This window comes from Ursus maritimus, unplaced genomic scaffold (assembly GCF_017311325.1).
Source record: "Ursus maritimus isolate PB19 unplaced genomic scaffold, ASM1731132v1 scaffold_1, whole genome shotgun sequence".
In the NCBI taxonomy this organism is placed as follows: Eukaryota; Metazoa; Chordata; class Mammalia; order Carnivora; family Ursidae; genus Ursus; species Ursus maritimus.
In genome coordinates, this window is record NW_024423343.1 from 72,163,273 (window position 1) to 72,186,053 (window position 22,781).

Consider the following 22,781-nt stretch of genomic DNA (forward strand, 5'->3'; position numbering starts at 1 on the left):
GGGGGGGGGGCAGGGAGGGTAGGGGTAGAGGGGGAGAAGAGATGGGTGCAGACCATTTAGGGGATGTGTGCCAAACAGCAGGAGCCGGGCAATGAAGAGTCCTGCCTCACAAGACAGAAGATGGTAATGGAGTGATATGAAGAGAGAATTTCATGGGCTTGTGTTATCAGGATGGATTTTTTTTTTTCTTTCCTAAACTGACAGAGTGTGAGGCAGGGAACTACTCTAGGAATTAGCAAGCCATCTCAGGAGGATATTTCAGGATATGTAAGTGAGAGCTAACACTTTAAAGCCTCAAAACTGCTTTTGCAAGTATTGGACATTTAAAAAAGTTATTCACATGTATTTATGTGAGAAACCCTAGTGAATAACAACAAAAGTTAAAATGGGCTTCTCTGTCAAACCAGGCTGTTTTGCTTGTCCTATTATTTCTAGTGTCATATCATCAAGCTACCCACCAGAATTTCTGGAGCAAAATGATACTGCTTCTTCCAGAACAAAAAAACATAAAAATGGAACCCCCAAAGTTATAGCTAAATTGATATATTCAAGCACCATGTAACCTAAAAGTATTACCAAAAGTTTTCAGAACCACACACCAAAAAAACCCTAGATATTCGGGAAAAAAGAAAATATTTTTAAATTTCTAACTCCTATTACACACTAAATGTATTCTCATTTTTGTTGAATGAGAACAATGGAATGAGGGAGGAGGAAACTGATGCAAAATCAAGACATTACTAGAAGTTCTGTTTCTCAGAAATATATTGTTAACTGATTAACCGACTATAGCAAAGACAATGAAATCTTAAAAGCCTTATTATAACCTTACACAGTTCCATTACCTAATATGTTCCTTTCTGTTTCACCCCTCAAAAATACAACACTGTCCTCCCCTCAAAAATTACTGATCCAAAATTAAGAGCTCAGTTTTCCGATACTTTAAGTATAAAGCAGGGAAGTGAAAACAGGTACTGTTTTACCTTCTTAAAGAGAATGAACAGTATTTTTAAGTGACATTTAATGCTAACACTTTGTGTTCTTAGGTAAAATAATTAAGTGTGAAGGACATCAACAATAATGTACCCAGGCTTCAAGCAACTGCTCCTGGCTGTGGATTTGAGGAGCTCGGGAAGATCTTCCCTCAGAGTAGAAATAATGGCCTCCCCTCGTGCTTGGCGCTGAAGGGCTAACCTCTCTGTGCATTTACAGTAACTCAACTAAACTAGTTGAAGATTTTATGAGGAATGGTTTTTGTTTTTTTCTTTTCTCTTTAGCAGTTACCTTTTATGGAAAGCAATGAGCTCTATCACTGCTGAGATGAACCAGAACATTTAGGAGTGGTACTGTTATTTTATTATTTTATTTTTTATTATTGATTACTTTTAGTGGGTATTCAGAGGAATTTCATGACAGTGGAGACGTATTAATATTCGGAGTGAAATTACTCTGGAAATCTTGGGTGGGATAACAAGGTTAGGGCAGTGGAAGAATAAAGTCAACATCATCTTCAACCCATCGTTTAGCAAGTTCAGATTGTGTCCTGAGGGATGTGTGGCAAGGGGCAGGAACTAAATGCAGCCCTTTACAGCTTTGCCTTTGCAGACCTGAGTGAGAACGTCTAGCTACCCAGCACTTTCGACTACACCAATTTGTGGCTCAAGACAGTTGCATGAATACAGAGGAGTAATTACCTTCTAAGGGGAAGAATGGTACGACATTTAACTTTCACAACATGCTACAGAACAGAAATATATTTTAATACCTTTTACTGATTATCTTATTATGCATGAAAACATGCTCAATATAATAAATGCAGAGAAGTAAAGAGAACAAAATAAAACTCTCCTGTAATCGCACTGCTTAGAGATAACCACAGCTGACATTTGTGAACATTTAAACGTTCCCATTTTCTATGCACGTATATAATCACATATGTACATTTTTACAAAAATAGGATCATATGATATATTCCATTTTTTCATTTAACGTTATTTATTGTAAACATCTCTCCATGTCAATACATATTTTACTATAATTTTATTTTTAATGTATGAATAGGATAACATTAAATATTTAGAATGATGTATATTCAATTCCCTATTTTTGAACATTTGGGTTATTTCATACCTTCACTATCACAGATAGTACCGCAACATATTTTCATTTAAACTCTTTGCATTTTTAATTATTTCATTAGAATAAATTTTCGGATATGGCATTATTTAGATATTTTTAAATAGAAAGGAGAGAGTAATTCCTGTGAATTACCTAGCAGAGACACCAAGGTAATATACAAATCAAAAAATGCAGACACTCTGTACATTAGTACCATAGCAGAAGTATTAAAGCCCCATACCCCATGAAGGAAAAATGATGTAGTTTAAGGAAAGGAAAGTTTATCTTTCTTTAGAAAAGCTTTGGGCACTTACCTTTGGATTTCAGAAAGCCAACGCCATTAATAAGACAAGGGACTAACCCAAAGGCTGAACATTTTATATGAAAGATGGATTTCCAAAAAAAATAGCACTCCGCTACAGTGCAGAGTAAACCCGGCTTGTTAATCCCCAGCAATATGAATCCTATGCGTTGGCCTAGTTTTTTCTAACAATGAATGTTAACATTTTACAGGATTATATAATATTGGATTGGTTACTTAATACTATTGCTATTTGTATTAGGACACAGATAAACTATTAATGGAGATAACCACGTTGCAGCAGAATGTGTCATTAACATACTTTATGTTCCTGAAGTACACACGGATCAGAGTATGGAGGCACCAAAACGCATTAAGCCATAACATTAATGAGAGTAATACAGTTACGAGAGAAGAAGGGAGTTGCTGTTGTTGCTTCCTCTTTTTACTTTTTTCTTATAAAAACTGCCAGTGTTCAAAGAGAGGAGGAATAGCCAAACAACTGAGAGTGATGAAAAGAGACACTAATACATCACTGGCTTCCTGGTTACAAAATCCAGACAAAACCAATGTTAATGATAAAAATATCCCATATGTATTATCAAAACTTAATATGCTTATGAAAGTATACAACCAAAAAAAAGAAAGAAAGAAAGTATACAACCTGTGTACCCTTTTGCTTTAAACACATAATAAATTCATTCTTCACAACTTGTTTTCCAATTTATGACACTTTAGCCATTTTCTCTGAAAATAGGTATAAACCTCTTTTCGATAACTGAATGTACCCAATTTATTAAACCAGACCTCAGGTTTTTGCTATTATAAATTGCTGTAAGTAAAATTTTGATCAATATGGCGTTAGGAGTTCAGCTTTGAACTCCTCGTCTGCAAACACAGAAAAAATGATCTCTATGTATATTTAAAGAACGTTGTTGACGCAAAAATAAACACACTTGGGATCAGAAATGTAGCAGAAACTCAGAGCAGACTGGTTAGGCCAAAAGCCTCTGTCTTGCTGAGCCCTGGGTCTAAAACAGGCAAAAGCAACCAAAAATTCAATTCCTGAAGGGCAAGAGGAATACAGGTCTCCCTGGTAAGGAGAGGTGAGGAAACCAGACTGACCACCTGAATGCTGGGAACTGAAGAAGGGCTTCACCCATTATGAATGATGGTGGATATGCTTCTGCTGACCACTGTCCAGGGCTGTGGACTATCTGCGGGCACATACCTAGGAGGTAGGAAGACAGACACAGAAAGTATCACCTACCTAATCACCAGCCGGCTCAACAACTGGTCTGCACAATGCCCAATATCAATGCAGGTCGAGAGCCTCGACCTGACTCTGGGAAAAGTCTCTGATGGGACTCGAGTGTGGAAAGGACTCTATGTATAAGTTTAAGATATGGAAACAGAGTGACACAAAAGTGTTTCATATGACTGATAAGAAGGAAGGAAAAGAAGCAAAATAAAAGATGTAAGGTAAAAAATACAAAATAAATGCATGTGGGATCCAAACAAATGGAAATGGATCAAGTTCCATTTTTTTCTTTATGTTTAATAGATAGAATCTATCTTTAAATGGATCAAATTCACCAAAAGACAGATTCTAACTGGAATCAAAATTAAAAACTTAATTAAAAAATAAAGATAGAGTCTATCTATTAAGCCTTAAAAAAAAAAAAAAAATCCAGGGGCTCCTGGCTGGCTCAGTTGGAAGAGCATATGACTCCTGATATTGGGGTGAGGAGTTCAAGCCCCATGTTGGGTATAGAAATTACTTAAATAAATAAATAAATAAACTCTTAAAAAAACACAAAAGAATCCAGCCATACACTGTCTGTCATAGACATATTAAAGCAAAGGATATAGAAAAGTTGAAAACAATATGAAACAAACCCTGTCTGCTAGGTTATAAATATTTTCCCAATATCACATGTGTTTATTATATTTTTGCCACAGATAAATTTTAATTTTTAGGAAATCAGATTTAGCAAAATTTTCCAAAAGGAAAATGGCTCTATTGGTGTCCTGCTTAAAAATACCTTTCTTACTCCATTTTTTTTTTAATATTCACATATACTTTCTTCTAATAAGGTTTATGGTGTTTTATGGGTTATATCCTTGGTTCACCTGGAATATGACAAATAGAATATATATATACATATGTATTTATGTGTGTATGTGCGTGTGTGTATCTGTGTACACATAAGAACATATACATATTCAAATACATATAAAAACCTGGGAAGTGGATACTCCAACACCACTTATTAAATAACTAATAATGACAGATTTGAAATGCTGCTTTTACCATATTCTTTTTTTTTTTTTTAAGTTTTTATTTATTTATTTGACAGAGAGAGAGAGACAGCCAGCGAGAGAGGGAATACAGGCAGAGGGAGTGGGAGAGGATGAAGCAGGCTCCCAGTGGAGGAGCCTCATGTGGGACTCGATCCCAGAACACCGGGATCACACCCTGAGCCGAAGGCAGACACTTAATGACTGAGCCACCCAGGCACCCCTGCTTTTACCATATTCTGAATTTTAGGTACTTAGATCTATTTAGATATATTTAGGTCTATTTCTAGGCTCTTTTGTTCCACTTATCTCAATATTTTCTTAGTAAACTATTTGAAGTAGATTTAGAATACACTTTAATATCTGATAGATCTTTATTCCTTCTATTATTATTCTTTTTTAAAAATATTTTATTTATTTATCTGACACAGAGAGAGAGAGAGCACAAGCAGGGGAAACAGCAGAGGAAGAGGGAGAAGCAGACTCTCTGCTGAGCAGGAAGCCTGATGGGGGCTGATCCCAGGACTCTGGGATCATGACCTGAGCAGAAGACAGACGTTCAATCAACTGAGCCACCCGGGCACCCCTATCATTTTTTTTTTTTTTCCAGAATTCACCTGGTAAATCTCATAGGTTTAGTTTTCCAGATAAACTTTAGCATTATTTTTCACGTCCCACCCCCAACTCCTGTCAAAGAAAAGCAGTATATTAATTAAAATTACATTAAATTTCCAATAAAATTTTAGTAGGACTTTGCAATCTGGTCTAACCAGTAGTGTTCAGAAAACTGCAAACTTTCAACTGTTGCAAGTCTACTATCCTGAAATAGGATTTTCTCTCCGTCATGGCGGTAGCGGGGTGGAAGCAGAAGGGGGTGAGGGTGCAGACCTGTAATTCCCAGAACACGCTATCTTCCCTGGCTCTCTCTCTCTTCTGTTCTTTTTCTACAATGCACACACCTCCGCCCTCTCATAAACCTTTACTTCGGCAGAAAAGTGTCATTGTTCTTTCATTTATGTCCGGGAACCTGGAGGCTCTCTCCAAGGTTAAGACACTTGTAGAAGCTCATAACGCTAGCATGTGATCAAGCCAAGACTAGAGCCCACTTCATTTTAATTCCACAACCTGTATCCTTAATCACTGGGCTATACTGCGTTAGACATGCAGAAACCGAGAACCGAGGAACTACCAGACACATACCATTCATAAACATAAAGGTATGTATATCTGTTTTTGAACAAGAGAACTACCATTAACATTTCCCTCCTGCAAGAGGCAGTCTTCTCTGGAATTTGAATTAAAAGCTATAAAGGTTAAATTTATAAGCCAGATTTTAAAACAAAAATGCCCTAGGTGTTCCCTGATACATACAGGTAAAGTCACATAAAAGAACAAAAAGAACTGAAAAAAAACACCTTGAAGAACCCTGAGGGGGTGACTGTATTTATCAGATTCTCCTCATTCCAGCTCTCCCTGGGGGCAGAGCCCCTCCAACTGCACTTCAAGGCTGGGCTCCTGCCCAGAGTCCGGACCCAGTGTTAAACAGAGAAGCGATTTCTATTGATCCTGGAAACCTGCAGAAGAACGTGACGAGAATTGTGCATATTATGTTTATAAAATCATATTCCCAAATGAAACAGATGAAAATTGATTCCCAAGAAAATGCAGAGGGTAAGAATGCAAATAAATGTTCATTAGGAAGACTTCATGACTTTTTCTCTGCCTTCTGCCGTCTTTGTTTATCCATTACCAAAATTGCATTTGGCCATAGTGTTTCATCAAAAAGCTTGTGCAAACATTTCTATACAAGCCCTTTAACATCTAGTGGTTCCCCCAAAACTTTGATGTCCTGAAAAATCTAATTATTACTGGTAACTTTAAAAGATCACAGTAATTTATTTTTGTCAAATGTGACTAAAGATTAATGGATACAATCAGGAATAATTTGGTAAAAACATATCAAACACAGAGAAAGCAAAATTTGTTGTTAAGTGAAGCATCAAATATAATAAAAGAGCAAATTCCATGAATGAACAGCAACAATGCACAATTCATTAACCAAATGCCCATGATTATTTCACACTTCAGAGGGCTACTGATATGATCAGAAATTGTAGTAAAAGGATAAATACAGATTAACTTCAGCATCTCTATACATTTTAATTATAAATCCTACCCCCCCAAAGGGCTACCAGCATAATAAAAGAAATACAAACTAAGGTTTATCCATCCCTCTTATAAGGGATATTCCATAGATATAAAGCTCCATATATATAATAAGACATTCAGGTAATCTTTACTAACTATAAAAATTTTAAATCTGGTCAACAGCCAGGCTCTGGAACCTCTTATCTTCCCAAAGTCATCATCACCACCATCATCACCATCACTATCCTCACAGGACCACGGTCACCTGCTCATCACTACCGAATGTCCTTCACTGCCCCCCCCCCCAAATGCAATTGTTCAGCAAAGATGAACACACTGTAAGCCCCTGGAGGACAAAAACCACATTTTATTAATCTGTTTATTCTCAGAGCTGGATCAGTCGTTGACTCACAGTTTTGTTTTGAATAGGAAAAACAAACAAAAACCTTGAAACCTAAAGAATCATTCACAAGAACATCCTTGGGATGAATTCTTCAGCCATTAAAAAGAATGAACAGCATAGACATGATTAAATATACTGTTATTTGAAAGTGATACACTACAAAGTAATGACTATAGTATAATCTTGTCTAGGTTTTGAACAAGATACAAATCTAGAAAGTGAGATTTTTTAAAAGGAGAAAAGGAAGAAAAGGCACTGAATAGGGGTCACCTCTTTACCATTACCCTCAGTCCTGCGACCTACCCTAATTCTTTGAAGGAACCTGGCTCTCCAATACCCCTCAACTCCCCTACCAGTTCTAGGTCTCCATTTAAACAATCCCCTCTGCCTTCATAGAATCTTTTCTCATTTTCTCCTTCTATCACTAATATCCAGTCAGTTCTCCATTCTGCATTCTACCCTGTGCATTTTCTCTTCCTCTGCTCTAAGCAATACCAGACACACACACACACACACACACACACACACACACACACACACAAGTATCCTGCATAGAAAACAAATTTCCATTTTCTAACCACAGCAAAGTGACCCCTATTCCCTATCACATTCTCCGTATGGCAGGTCTAAATCTTTTCTACATGGAAGTCCCCTACTCCTAGCCATAAGTGGAACATCTCTCCTTGTTTTTGTGTGAAGAAAAGCAGTTCTTCATGGTCACACGAGCTCCCTTTTTTATATCTTAGAATCTTTACCCTTTGTTTTTGTCCCTGAGAGATGTCCCTTACCTCCCTGCCAAACCTAAGACACATCGTTGATATCCTTGTTCCACACGTTGCCTTCTATTATTTGTATATTAAGATTCTCCTCTGTACAGGCTTTTTCCTCTGAGACCACAGAAATAATTCAGACCGTTCCTCTCAAAAGAAAGAAAGAGAAAGGAAGAAAAAGAGAAAGAAAGAAAGAAAGAAAGAAAGAAAGAAAGAAAGAAAGAAAGAAAAGAAAAGAAAAGAAAAGAAAAGAAAAGAAAAGAAAAAGAAAGAAAGAAAGAAAGAAAGAAAGAAAGAAAGAAAGAAAGAAAGAAAGAAAGACAAGGGGAGGGGAGGGGAGAGAAGGGGAAGGAGGGAGGGAGGGAGGGTAGGTGGATGCAGGAAGGAAGAAAACAATTGTACATGTTGCCTTCCTTCTTGCTATCCTACTATACCATCAAGTTACCTCCTTGCTATTTTGTCTGTCTTAAAAGCTTATGCCCATGCCAGCCTATCCATTCCTCATCACCAAATCTAATGCTCTTCAACGTCTCAAAGTGGCCTATTCAGTGAAGTCCAAAGGCCTTCTTCTGGCATACCAGGCCCAGTCCTGCCTCCCCATCTTCTCTCATATCCTCCTCTAACAGTTCACGCTCCAAAGGGAAACGTGCTGTCTCCCAGAGGCACTGACTCCATGCTTTTCCTCCTGCTCGTGCCCTCAGATTGCAACATTATCACCAAGCAATGTTTGCCTATTAAAATTCTGCCTGTGCTAAATAGCAGCTTGCTTTCTCCTGACCATCCTCTGCAGATACAACGCCCCTCAGCTTTATATATCCATAATGCCCATACACCTTTTGAAAAGCACATATTTTCCATAATGTAATCCAGTCTATACAGACAAGCAGAATTGTGAGCACCTTAAAGTGTCAACTGTCAATCCAGTTTGCATTCTCATTAGTATCTTGTATACTGCCATGCATCCAACAGGCAGTCCGTGAATATTCGTGGAACGAAAATTTTGAAAAACTGCTATATATTCCAGTCCATAACACGAACATAACTGGAAGCACCAAAAAAATTATATTTTTCTGAATCCTACTGGGGAAATGACCTGCTAGGACAGAAAATTGCCACCGGATCAATTCTAACTCCTGGGAGGGGGAGCCCCAAATAAGACCTCCCATTACATTACAAACATGCCCTCCCTTTCCACTCTCCTCCCCAAGCCTCCAGGGGAGAGAGGTGAGTTCTAATTCCTTGAGATAACTGCAACCATTCTTTCCAGCTGGTTTAATATGTCCGAGGATAATGCGGCACAAATTATGAACCAGGGATGAAAACGGAATTCTATGAAAATTGGGGCCTGCCTGACAACACAATAATAAATTCCAAGGCCTGTTTTTGAATTTATCATTATGTAGAAGTGACAAAAAGGACCTAAGCCATGAAGTCTCTGTGGATTAAAACTTCAGTGCAGGTCCTATGCTATCACAGTAAACATAGGACACTTTCCTGTTCACGGCACATGTGCTGAAATCTTGCCAAAATTATTCATTTCTTAAGACTAAATTCTACCAGGTATGTAAGGCAACTAAGTATAAGTCTAGGGTGGATATGGCAGTAACTTAATCTGAGAAGCATTATTCCATGGAATAAATAATTACCATTGAGTATGACACTGCAATAAATATTGACCCTTATACAGTAACTAAAATAATCCACACTCAAAATTCCTTGCAGCAGTGCCCAGCCCAATTGGATACATCTAAGGATACCACAAAGATTATTTCTCCAGGACAACTGGTTCTAAAAGTCTTTTGCCTTAGGGGCACCTGGGTGGCTCAGCTGGTTAAGCATCTGACTCTTGTTTTCGGTTCAGGTTGTGATCTCGGGTCCTGATCTCAGGGTCATGGGATGGAGTCCCATGTGGGCTCCACACACTGCGTCCCTCCCCCTCCGCACCCACCTCCCCCCACCCAGCTCTCTCTCTCTCTCACACACACACACACACACACGTGCACACACGTGCTCTTTCTAAAATAAATAAATAAAATCTTAAAAAATAATAATCAAAAAAATAAAAGTCTTTTGCCTTCCTGTTAATAATGACAGTTAGAGGGGCACCTGGATGGCTCAGTGGTAGAGCATGTGACTCTTAATCTCAGGGTCAGGAGTTCAAGCTCCACGTTGGATGTGGAGCCTACTTAAAATTAATAATAATAATAATAATAATAATAATGGCAGCTATAAATACTACCTATAATTTACTGAGCTTCTATTTTGTGTGACAAGCACTGTTTTAAGCCATCTTCATGATTTCACATTTAATGCTCACAACAATCATTCAGAGAAGGTATTTTTTCCTTATTTGAAAAGTGAGGAACCTTATAGAAATTAAGGAATTTGCATGTGTGTGTGTTTAAACACATCTAATAAAGCTGCTGAACCAGGACATGTACCCAGATCTCCTTCACCCCAACCTCCACACTAATAATAACTACAGGCAAAAATCAAATTGTTTAATTAAATTTATCATATGGAAGAGCATTGGTGTTCCATACTAAAATGTCTTTCTTTACATGTCACGTTTCCATTTTTAAAGAGCTTTTCAACATGTCTTTCCTAATGCTGACCAGCTGGGTGCCTGAGACAGAACTACAGGTCAGCAACGGTCTTTTCCATCATAAATTCACATAAACTCAAGTCTCCCAAACGGAAGGCCACATTTCACCGGAAGAAATGCTTTTAAGAGATACAGGAACAAAAAGAATGATTTTAATAGATTAATTCATTTTAACAACTCTTTTCTACCCTTCGCTGACATAAATGCGATTTCAGATGATATACAAATATTTTTATTTCATTAAAAGGTATTTAACTTTAGGAGATTAGAAAGAAATAAGCAAGAACAGCAACTTCACGAATTCATAGGAACCGAAAGCTTTCTTTTTTAAAGAAATTCATTTGCGTGGAAAATACCAGCTATGTTTAATTGTAAAATTGTGCAAGTGCCTAGATTAAGAAACTATGAAGGTGCTTCACAACAGAAACGTGACCTCACTAGCCTAGCATGCACACCGCATGTTTGACTGGGGGCGAGGGTGGCAGGGCAGGAAACCTCCATCTGGCAAACATCCGCCCACGTGGGGACTCACCTCTGGTGACGGCATCCAGCGCACAGCCACACCCTGTCGCTCCTCCTCCAATGACGAGGATATCGAATTCAGACATGTTTTGCAAAGTCAGCAGCTGCGCTTCTCTGGAGGGAGGCTCCCTGTTCACAGGTTCGGAAACGCACTCCGCGGCTTCCACATAGGCCAGGTTCACCTGGTGTGAAAATCCAAAGTCGGCTTTTAGTTTTCCGTGGGGCACGCCCATGCAGTACACCTTACAGGACACTGAAAGTAGAGCTGTGTGATGGGGACCAGCAAGGCCAAAGCGAGACCCTGGTCCACAGTTCACACGGAGCTACCGGACGAACTGCCCTGGAGAAAAGAAAAGTCCTTACAATTCGGGGAGGGGGGGGCATATTTTTGTTCGTTTGTTTTAATAAGCCACAACTATTTAGGCAGGGAACACCTAGTTTCAGATTCAATAGCTCAACTGCTTGTTTTGGTTTCATAAACAGCCAGGTTCAACTATTTCCCACACTGTACAGCAATTCCCAAATACCTAGTCTAAGACAATTTATAGGAGAACAGAAGGAAATGTTTTACCCCTTAGCAGTAATTCATTCAGATAACATTTAAAAGTGTTGAAAGGAGGAGGAAAAAAAGCACTTTATGCCTTTCTGCAATTTCTTAAAAGTATATGTTCTTCATTTCTTAATTCCCCTGGCAAAAATAGATTCTAGAGCTTGGAGGGCTATGAGTTTCGGTCACTATAATTAAAAAAGAATCCATTTAATGAAAGTTATTATCCTGTTTAAATGATCAGCTATGGCCAATGGAAATATTTTTTTTAAGGATTTTAGTCAGAGGTTTCCCCATGAAATGTTTTAATTTAAAATTATAGATTTTATATATTTACACTATTTCAATTTTTGAAAGCTTTAACAATAAAATAATTAAAGCCAGCTATAGCCCCCCCAAAGGATAATGACCTTCCCTGTTTCTAGTTTTTCTTTCATTAGAAGGTGAGTTATTGTCCTTAACAAAAAATGATGGTCTTAAAAAAAGAGAAAAGTAGTTGGCAGAAATTAGAATAAAAAGCCCAGAAAAATAGATAAGTAAAATGCTAATACTAGGTTTAATCACTATAGTGAACAGTGCTGGCTAGTGTTGCTCTAACAGTTATCCACAGGGATGTCACTTCTATTTTCCTTCCTCTAAATCACAGCATCAGTGTGACACTGGCAGTGTTTTTCCCAGTCTGCTGTAGGGGCCACATATGAAGTTCTGAACCACAAGGCCAAAGCCTGTTCAAGAAAAGGAGACTGTAGCTCCAAACAAGATATTGTTCTGGTTAGTGATTTTTTTAATTCATTTAAATAAAATAAACCAAGTTGTTCCTTAAAATTGAATTTAATTATTACTGGGCCAATTGAATTTCTACAAAAATAAATCTAGAAGCCATAGAGGACGTTGAAAGAAACCAGATCCAAGGGTCCTAGCTTTGGTCTCAGCGCTCTTGTTTACCAGTATGTGACTTTTGACACATTATCTCCCTGGGCGTTGCTTTCTTCCTTCGTAGACTAGGATAAACCCCTGTGAAGTCTCTAGCTCCACATCTCTGAGTCATCCTCAGTGTGATGGATGAATGATACGAGAGCAGTTGGTAAACTGTAAAGTACCACCACAGAGTTGTCGTTATTACTTATTAAATAATTTACTCATTTAATGGAAGGTAAAAGGGAGCTTCTAAAACACACTTTACTAAGTCTCGTAAAAATAAAAGATTATAATCAGGGGCCATAATTTTTCAGGCTGTGTAATCCAGATGCAAGCCACAAAAATCTTATTCTCCTTTATACAACTCCTCCAATTATCTACTAATAATCATTGCCCCATGTTTACATTTACATACATATTTACATACATTTACAGTAACTAAATATATGTCACTGCTAGTTTTGGGGAACATGACATTTTTCTGTCATGGGCTTTGCCTTCTATCATCAAAGGAGGAGGAGGAAGAGGAGGAGAAGAAGAAGAGAAGAAGAAGAAGAAGAAGAAGAAGAAGAAGAAGAAGAAGAAGAAGAAGAAGAAGAAGAGTTATATATATACATATATATACATATACATATATATACATATATATATGCAGTATATACAGATATAAAAGTACGTAGAAAGAACAAATACCAAAGTGAAGCAAAGAAGCACCAGGCTATGACCGTTCTGGTCAGGGAGGGAGGGTCTTTCCTCTGAAGATTCAACTGGGCCATGACAGATGGGTAGTACTTGGACATAAGACTGACAAGTGACTAAACTGCCAGAGCATTTTCACACATCAAAAAAAAAAAAAAAAAAAAAAAAAAACAGACATTTTTTCTTTGGAAATTTTTTTAAAAAAAAATGCTGACATTTTCTGCTTGGTAAGTTTTATAGAAATACTCAAGAAATAAATTTAAGGACTATATCATGATATACGTAATTAGAACTTGGTAACACTAGGGATCCCTGGGTGGCTCAGTCGTTAAGCGTCTGTCTTCGGTTCGGGTCATGATCCCAGGGTCCTGGAATCGAGGCCAGCATGGGGCTGCTTGCTCAGCAGGGGGTCTGCTTCTCCCTCTCCCTGTGCCTGCCGCTTCCCCGCTTGTGCTCATTCACTCTCGCTCTCTGTCTCTGACAAAATAAATAAATTTTAAAAAATAAATTAAAAGAAAAAAGAACTCGGTAACACTAAAAGGCCCCTGTTCTACTCTGCTAACAGGTCATACCTATGAGTATTAAACTGAACTGAATTTCTTCCTTAGGAAGTATGCTGGGTCTGACAGGCACCCCTCATGCCTTGTGGGCTTCTCATTCCATGGATTGCACTGTTTCTCCATCTTTGTTCCTTGTCTCAGCCTCCCCCCCACCCCAGTACACTCTATCCTATCTCACCTTAAGAATAAAAAACGCCTCTTACATATGTTTTTACCATCCTAAAAATTCTGGAAAGTCCTATATACCCTTGCTTTTTCTACTGCTTCACCTCCTACTCACTCAACCAACTCCTCAATTCTTTCTAATCTGCATTTTCACATACACACCACCACCACCACCAAAACTGACTCATGTCCACTTGGCTGCAGAATCCAGTCAGCACATTTTATCCCTCATGTTAGCTGTCCCCTCAGCACACAACTTTCTGTTCACTCCCCTTGGCCTCTGAGACAACTGTCTGAGCTAAGTTCTCTCTCTCTCCAGCCTCTCTTAAGCACACTCTCCTAGTTTCCTCTGGAGGTCCCTCTACTCCTCAACATTAAACACTTAGGTTCCCCTTGGGTCTCTTTCCAGAGAAACTCTAGAGAATTTCTTCTACCTCCATATAGTCATATAACTTTATATCACACTGACTTCCAATTTTCCTCCCCTATCCCAGAACCCAGACATCAAACTACCTACTTGGCACCTCCATTTGGATGTCTCATATTTTTCTCAAAATTGAAATTTTTCCCTGTCAATGTTCATCAGGGAAGGTGCCATTTTGCATCTACTTGCTTGTGCCACTCTCTTAAGTCCCATACCTGATCAATAACTGAGTGCTATCAATTCCGCCTCCTAAAAAAGTCTCAGGCCCAGTCACTTCATCTTCGCTGCCACTTTTCAAGTCACGGTATGTTCCTTTTTCCCAATACTAATACAGTATCTTCCCACAGGTCTTTACACATTCACCATGCCTACCTCCAAGTCAGTCTCCATAGTGCAGGTGGGGTCGTCATTTTAAAACCCAAATAATGCCATTTCCATGTGTAAAAGCCTTCAAGAGCTTCTGGTTTAAGCTAGATTATAGGCAAGCATCTTTACTGCAGTTTCTAAGATTCTTCACAGTCTTTTAGAGTAGGTTGAACTTAACAACAACAACAAAAAAAAAGTGGACAATACCAAGTGCAGCTGAAGATACAACACGATTGGAACTCTCTTATATTGCTGGTGGAAATGCAAAATAATACAGCCATTTTGGAAAAGTTGAGTTTCTTATGAAACTAAACACATACTTAACCATCCAACCAAGCGACTCTCTCCTGGGTAATTACTCAAGAGAAATCAAAAGCTGTGTTCACACAAAAACCTATAGCGAATGTTTCAGTGGCTTTATTTATCACTGGTGAATGACTAAACAAACTGTGGTGTATTTATGCAATGGGACAATAATTGACAATAAAAAGAACAAACCACTGATAGACCTGACAATATTAATGGATCTCAAATGCATTCTGCTAAGTTAGGGGTCAGCGAATTATGGTTTTCCACCCAAATCTGGCTGCCGTCTATTTTAATAAACCAAATTTTATTGGCACATCGCCACACCCAATCATTCATGGATAGTCCATGACTGTAATAGCAAAGTGGAGACGTTGCAACAGAGATGGTACGGCCTGCAAACCTAAAACATTTACGACCTGGGCCTTTACAGAAAAGTTTGCCAATCCCTGGGCTAAACGAAAGAAGACAGACTCAGAAGTCGCTATATGACATGATTCCATTTACATGATCTTCTGTAAAAGCAAAAGTATAGGGTCAGAAAACAGATCAGTGACTGTCAGGGTCTGAGAACAGGGGGAGGGAAACACTGACCACAAAGAACATGAGAGAAATTTTGAGGAGGATAGAAATGTTCTCTAATTTCACTGTTGTGGTGGTTATATGACTGTATGTACTTGCCAAAACTAATAAAACTGTATATTATATAGGATGAATTATACTGCATAATATAACTTATACCCCAAATTATACCTCAATAAACTTGACTTTTATAAAAGTAAGCAGACATGTGTAGATAGCCAACAGGTACATGAAAAGAAGCTCAACATTACTAACCATCTGGGAAATGTAAATCAAAACCACAATGAGATATCATGTGATACTTCTCAGAATGGCTAGTATCAAAAAATATAAGGGGCACCTGTGTAGCTCAGTGGGTTAAGCATCTGAATTTTTATTTCAGATCAGATTTTGATCTCAGGGTTGTGAGTTCAAGCCTCATACTGGGCTCCATCGCTGGCATGGAGCCTTCTTTAAAAAAATAAATAAAGCTGTTGGGGCGCCCGGGTGGCTCCATCAGTTAAGTGTCCGACTCTTGATTTTGGCTCAGGTCATGATCTCACGGTTGTGAGATTGAGCCCTGAGTTGGGCTCCACACTGGGCATGGCGCCTGCCTAAGATTCTCTGTCTCCCTCTCCCTTCGAGCCACCCCCTCTCCAGAATGAATGAAGAAAGAAAGAAAGAAAAAGAAAGAAAGAAAGAAAAAGAAAGAAAGAAAAGAAAGAAAGAAAGAAAGAAAGAAAGAAAGAAAGAAAGAAAGATCTTCTTAAAAATACAAGAAATAACAAGTGTTGGCAAGGATGTGGAGAAAAAGGAACCCTCATGCACTGCTGGTGGGAATGTAAATTGGAAAACAGTGTGGAGGTTCCTCAAATAATTAAAAAATAGAAATATCATATGATCCAGAAATTCCACTTCTGGGTATTCATCTGAAGAAAATGAAAACATTAGTTGAGTGGACAACAAAGATGTGGGGTGTGCATGTGCTTGTGTGTATGAGAGAGATATTCCATTATATATATGTGTGTGTGTGTGTATATACACACACACATACATATACATACACATTATATATAATATATATATGTATGTATGTATATATATATATCTACTCAGCCATAGAAAAGGATGAAATCTTGCCATTTGTGACAAAATAGATGGGCCTTGAGGATACTATGCTAAGTGAAATAAGTCAAAGACAAACACTATATGAATCTAAAAAACAAAACAAACAAACAAAACGGAAAAAGCCTCCAAGATACAGAAAGCGAACTGACAGTTCCCAGAGGGGAGGGTGTAGGAGAGATGGGCAAAAAGGGATGAAGGGGTTAAGCGGTATGATCTTCCAGTTATAAAATAAATGAGACACAGGGAGGCAATGTACAGGGAATATAGTGGATAATATTATAACAACTTTGTATGGTGATGGATAGTAAGTAGACCTACTGTGGTGACCATTTTGAAATGTACATAAATACTGAATCGCTATGCTGTACACCTGAAACTAATACAATACGATATGTCAATTATTCTTCGATTAAAAAAAAAAGCAAGTGTGTATATAGTATTTATGTGTCAGGCACTATTATAAACATTTTACTTTTTTCTACTCATTTAATCCTCACAATAACCGCATGAGTGAAGTGCTATTATGATCTCCGTTTCACAGAAGAAGTGACTGAGACAAACGAAAGCCAAGTATTGGGCCGTGATGAATGCGGCTCATATAGGGAAGAGCCGGGAACTGCACCTCCACAGCCTGCCCACACACTGGGTTTTATACTGTTACACCACACGGACGATATAAAATGTGAAGAAAAAATAAAGAGACAGACTTATCAGTTAGAATAGGTGAGATATCACCGGTTACCAAATGCAGGAAGTTTTTGGGTTTTTGGTTTGGTTTGGTTGTGGATGCTTTTCTGAAGAGTTCTTCCAAAAAAATTTTTTAAAAAGACACAGCACTATTGAGGGTAATTTATTTAATTTCTGACACTACATTTAAAACAACATTTTATTTTTGTTTATATTTTTCCCATAAAAGCCGGGAAGTGTTGCAACTGAGAAGCTAAGCACCAAGTTTATTTTAGAGGCAGTAAACACAGCCTAAGGCCCTACTTATAATTATGACAAGAGAGAGACTCATATGGCTTCATATGGCTTTGAGTCTCAAAAACACATCTGCACTCTACCTTCCGTAGAATATGTTGGCTGATGGCAAATAAAGACGAGGAAAGCAGCCAGGATAAGACAGTGGTGGTAAGTAACAAGGTGCTTTAAGAACAGAGGTATTTGTGCTCCAAATCTTCTCAGACCAGCTGTTTTGCAGGCAGTTTGATGAAGCAGGAATCTAGGAGATAAGCCCCATTAAAAGACTGACCCAGAGATTCCGGGAAAAACTTTGGAACAACAAGATACCCTAAATCATCTGAGAGACCAAAACTCATGTGTCCATAAGAAACACCTGACCCACAATCACTTACTCATCCCATCAACATGTATTAGAGGTCCTCGGGAAGTCTATAGACTGGAGGACAAAACAAAAAGATAATGACTCGATCATAATACTGCTTAACAGGCAGATTTAAGATAGAGAAGAGGTTACAAGAGCCACGGGAGGCATGCCTCATCCAGACCTGAGAAGGTTTCCTCGAGATTACAGCTACATCAAGTCAAGAAAGAGTAAGAGGCATTAGATGTGTAACAATGACAGGAAAGGAAGTGGGAACAGCATGTGCTAAAACCAGAAGTCATGCCAATGGCTTTCTTTGCTGAGCACACTACTTTCTGAAAAGCAGGAGTTGCATAGCCAATACTTAAAAATTGCTCTGTTTCCCATAACAATGATTTCTGAGATGAATGTGCTGCAAGGGCACAGCAGCTACTGCCCTTGGGCAGGGATTGTGCGTTCTTGTAAGTCCAGGGCTCCTGCTCACTGGTTTCATGCTTTTATCTCACCCAGTCTAGCCCCTGCAGGCAGAGAAGTCAGCCGACCCTGGCCTAGAGACTAAGCCCAATACTAGGATTCGGCCACTGAAGCCAGAAGGATGGAGAGTCCCAAGAATTCCAACCAGAGCTCCCCAACAAAAAAATTCTTATCCTGGTGGAATTAGGAGAACATTTAATATTACTTCGATGTTGTTATTTCTGATATTTAATTATGATGGTCTATGGGGAAGTAGGCATTTTTTTAAACTGGTAAGCAAATGTTCATCGACGTTTTAAAAAGATAAAATTTCTCCAGAATTCTGATAGTAAACACGTAGTTTTTGCCAAGAGATTGGTACCTGTGAACACCTACAGAGAAATGAAAGCCAAGTTCATAATTTTGGAGAGTTTATATCCCAGAGAAGAGAACAGGATTCAGAATGAGATCAGTTTTACTATGTCTGTGCACCATTAGACTTGCAAATTAAAAAAAAAAAAAATCCTAGACATTTGCAACTTCAGGTGAGACCGAAAACAAGATCTAATAATTAGTGTCTATTTCTGAAAGAAGTGCATATTTAAAGACCACAGGCAATTAACAACCAGGTTGTCCTGTAATCATGTACAGTAATAATTGGAGTATAAAGTAGAGTTTCATGCAAATCACTTCACACTGCAACCATCACTCTCACTCCCGTATTATGTGATTCAATCACATATTGTTAATGGAACTGTTAGATTTAAGGGAAATTGCTTTGCGTTTTGTTGTCACTGAAAAAGACCAACAATATTTGTATTTTCCTAGAAAGAAGACGCAACCTGCATCTCCTTACAGCGAATCTTAACATGTTTTAATGGCCTTCACCTCCTGAATCACTTTGTGATTCTAAACAATGATGTTTTTTCTTGTACTTACATGACAGTAAGCAACACTTCTCACTGTGAACATCCTCGGTGAGGGCCTGATGATTACTCTGCAGGAACAGTTGCTAATGGGTAGACTGTCATCTCCAATGGGGACCAGAGAAGAGAAAACAAGTCCTTCCTTCTGGGGTGACTGAGGTCAGAGCTCCAGTTCACCTTGAAGGTGCTATCCAGCCTTTCCGTGGCTGCAATTCATTTGAGAAATCACAGAGAAGCTCTCTTAATAGCAATCATGAGATATCCCAACGATTACATTGTAAACTTTTTTATAGGTGAAAAAGAGGGAAAACCCTTTGGCTCTGTCTGAATCTACTTCAGATAAATTCACATCATAATTGGCAACATGATCTGAGGTTTGGGGGATATGTTTTATTGGTTTTCAAATAAATATCTTAGAAACAATATATTTGGAGGAGTCTCAACTTGATATTGCTCTTCAATTCCAACAGCCTGCTGAGAACTAGAGGATCTGGAGAGGAAGCCTGAGCTCAGGGAAGCCAGAGGGAGAAGAGGTGGCTCTGGGGCTGCTGCTCCCGGTCCCCACGCTCTAATGAGCTAGCTCCTATAGGTCTCATCATTACCACAGAACGGAGGCACTCTTTGACCACTGAGGACAGTGAGTTCAGTTATTCCTTATGCAAGTCACTGAGAGAATCACAATTTGATCCCAGGTTTGACACCACATTCCATGACCTCAGCTGTGCTAGGCTCTCTTTGCCTATGTATGTAGGTTACCTGGGCCCCTCGATCAGTCAGCCTCTCTGGCACCAGCAGTGCGGGGAGCTGTTGATGACCGTCAGTGAACTCAGAAGTCCTCGGGGCAGTGGCCAGCCTGTGGGCAGCCACACTGGGCAGTCAAGTTCTATGAAATAGCACTTTTCCTTAAAAACTTCCCTAACACATACCTCTGGAAGTGGATACAGGGGGTTCATCCTTCTCCCATCCCTTGCAGGTAAATAAAATGCTGACCCAATGAGCCAAATGATCATTTCGCAAGCTTGACAAGCCAGATGGCCTTTGGCCGCATTTTAACTTGATGTTCAAAATAGTTCTGGGTCAAATTTATGATGCACACTTTCCATTTCTCTGTGAATTATTTCTTTAAATATATACTTTCTTATAACGTTTCTATTTGTACTCGCAAGCATATAATTAGATCTCAGAAGTTCTTTGTTGAAAAACCACAAATTACAAAATAAAGGAAGTGAGTAAAATTAACATTGCCTAACTTAAAGCATCTATTTTCTTCTTAATTTGCCGAAACTCTACCTGCAGGAAGCCTTCCGAACATAAACATAATTTAACTATTAAGCTGGAAGATGGGGATTAGGGAAGGGAGCTAAAGGACTCTCCCCAAAGCATTTATAGGAAGTTTGCTCAGTCCCACAATATCCCTAAAAAGTTTCTTAAAGAGGCCTCAAAATGAATAAATAGTTGAAATGAAATGCAAAGTCAAATCAGAATGAATGTCAATGTTGCTCAGTTAGCAACAGCCTAGAAGCTCACCAGCTGTCAACGCTAATCATAGCTCAGTCGTTGACTCACTGTGTGACCTCTAGCAGTACAGTTAACCTCGCTGATTTTGTATGCCAGCAATAAAATAGCATCCCAAACTCCTCGAAGGCCTGATGTGAGTTATAACTCAAAGATATTGCCATGGCCCCACTTTGGGAGCTAAGTGTTAAATAAAAACCAAAATTATAAGGAAGATGATAGGATGCTCTTCAAAGAACATTTCCAGCTCTGTCTGCATAATTTTAGTGCTTTGATGAAACATGCCTCTGAAGAAACGGTTAACCATATAGAGTGGTTAAGAATAGTTCAAACTGGCCTTATGGAAAATATAGTGTATTCAGAATCCTCAGGAAGCTTTAGACATCAGACACAGCCCCAACATATTTAGTTGTGTTTCTAGGAGAAAAACAGTTCTTCCAGGAATCTAGGCACAGGATTCTATATAAAAGAAGCAAGTGAACGGTATAGTCTATGGCATAAACTCTAATAATAAAACACTCATCAAAAGAAATGCACCTCATTTGTCAACTGGATTAGAAACTAAAGTCAGGACACAGATGTAATGGCTGGATGCTTGAAACTTTTTCTCTCCCTCAAGAGAATGATGCTGGTTTGCATTTCCTACCCTCTTAGAGCTGGCTGGAAGTGATCCAGTGGGTCCAAAGGCCCTACAATATGGCACAGCCACTGGAATAAAGAGACATAGATCCCTGAATGACTGCAAGAAACAGGTCCCCCACCTATCCTCACTGAACTGGATCGTGCGCAAGAAATAAACCTTCATGGTGATAACCCAGTGAATTTGGGGGGTTGTTTATTACACCAATTAGCATGCTCAAATTAATACACACCTATGGGATAGGTTTAGCATTACAACCCAAGTTTCACAACTCCCCTAACTTGCATACAGTCCATACACAGGTCAGAATCTTACCCTGGTGGATACGGACCCATCATTTACAGAAAATTAAATTCATACATACAAAGCTCCAAAACGACAGATCGCCAAACACAAGTCCCACTAAACCACAGTGCAGAGACATTTCTACCTTTATATCTGACATGACGTTGAAGTCAATAGCTCTTCAAGCAGGCAGGTGGGACCAAGGAGCCTGTTACTTAACCATTAGTCCCTTCTCTCCTCCTTAATATGCATTCTTCATATGGTATCTAACACACTAACACAACAGTACTCCACACCTAACATCAACAACAACAAAAATGAAGACTGTTTAAGAACAGTTGTTATTTCAGAACTTCGTAATATTTTTTTTAAGAAAAAGGTTCATAAACAATGAACCTATGAAAAACGCTTCTGGACATGGAAGATTATTTACTTAGAACAAATAAGTCTGGTAGCTGGCACTGACTTATAAAGTTAAAAGCAATCTGATAAACATAAAGCAGACGTGTCGTGTAATAATTTCAGCTACATCAGTGCTCGGGAAGATTTATATTGATTTCAATCCCACAGATAACTCTTTAGCTTAGGAACCAGAAGAATATTTATAACTGAGGTTAAATTCTTAAAGATATTAAGCATGTTCAAAAATCAAATAGTTACATCCAATCAAAGATACTACTGAAAAGTCATGTGGGAGTGGAATTTTTAGAATTTAAAAGTTCTTAATTGACATCATGTCCTAAGTGCTATGAAAGTTCTATTTACGTATTTGTGTATTTTAAAGGCTTTTTTGTTT

General features: G+C 38.6%; 1 protein-coding gene across 2 annotated transcripts in view; it reads right to left on the bottom strand.

The window, feature by feature from the left end:
• Positions 1–22,781, bottom strand: part of GPD2 (glycerol-3-phosphate dehydrogenase 2) — a 137,334-nt gene that overhangs the window by 70,910 nt on the left and 43,643 nt on the right. For both annotated transcript variants that reach the window (XM_008686991.2, XM_008686990.2), the window contains exon 3: positions 11,179–11,350. In XM_008686991.2, coding sequence (XP_008685213.1) covers positions 11,179–11,350 — 172 coding nt within the window. The remainder of the gene's footprint in view (positions 1–11,178; positions 11,351–22,781) is intronic.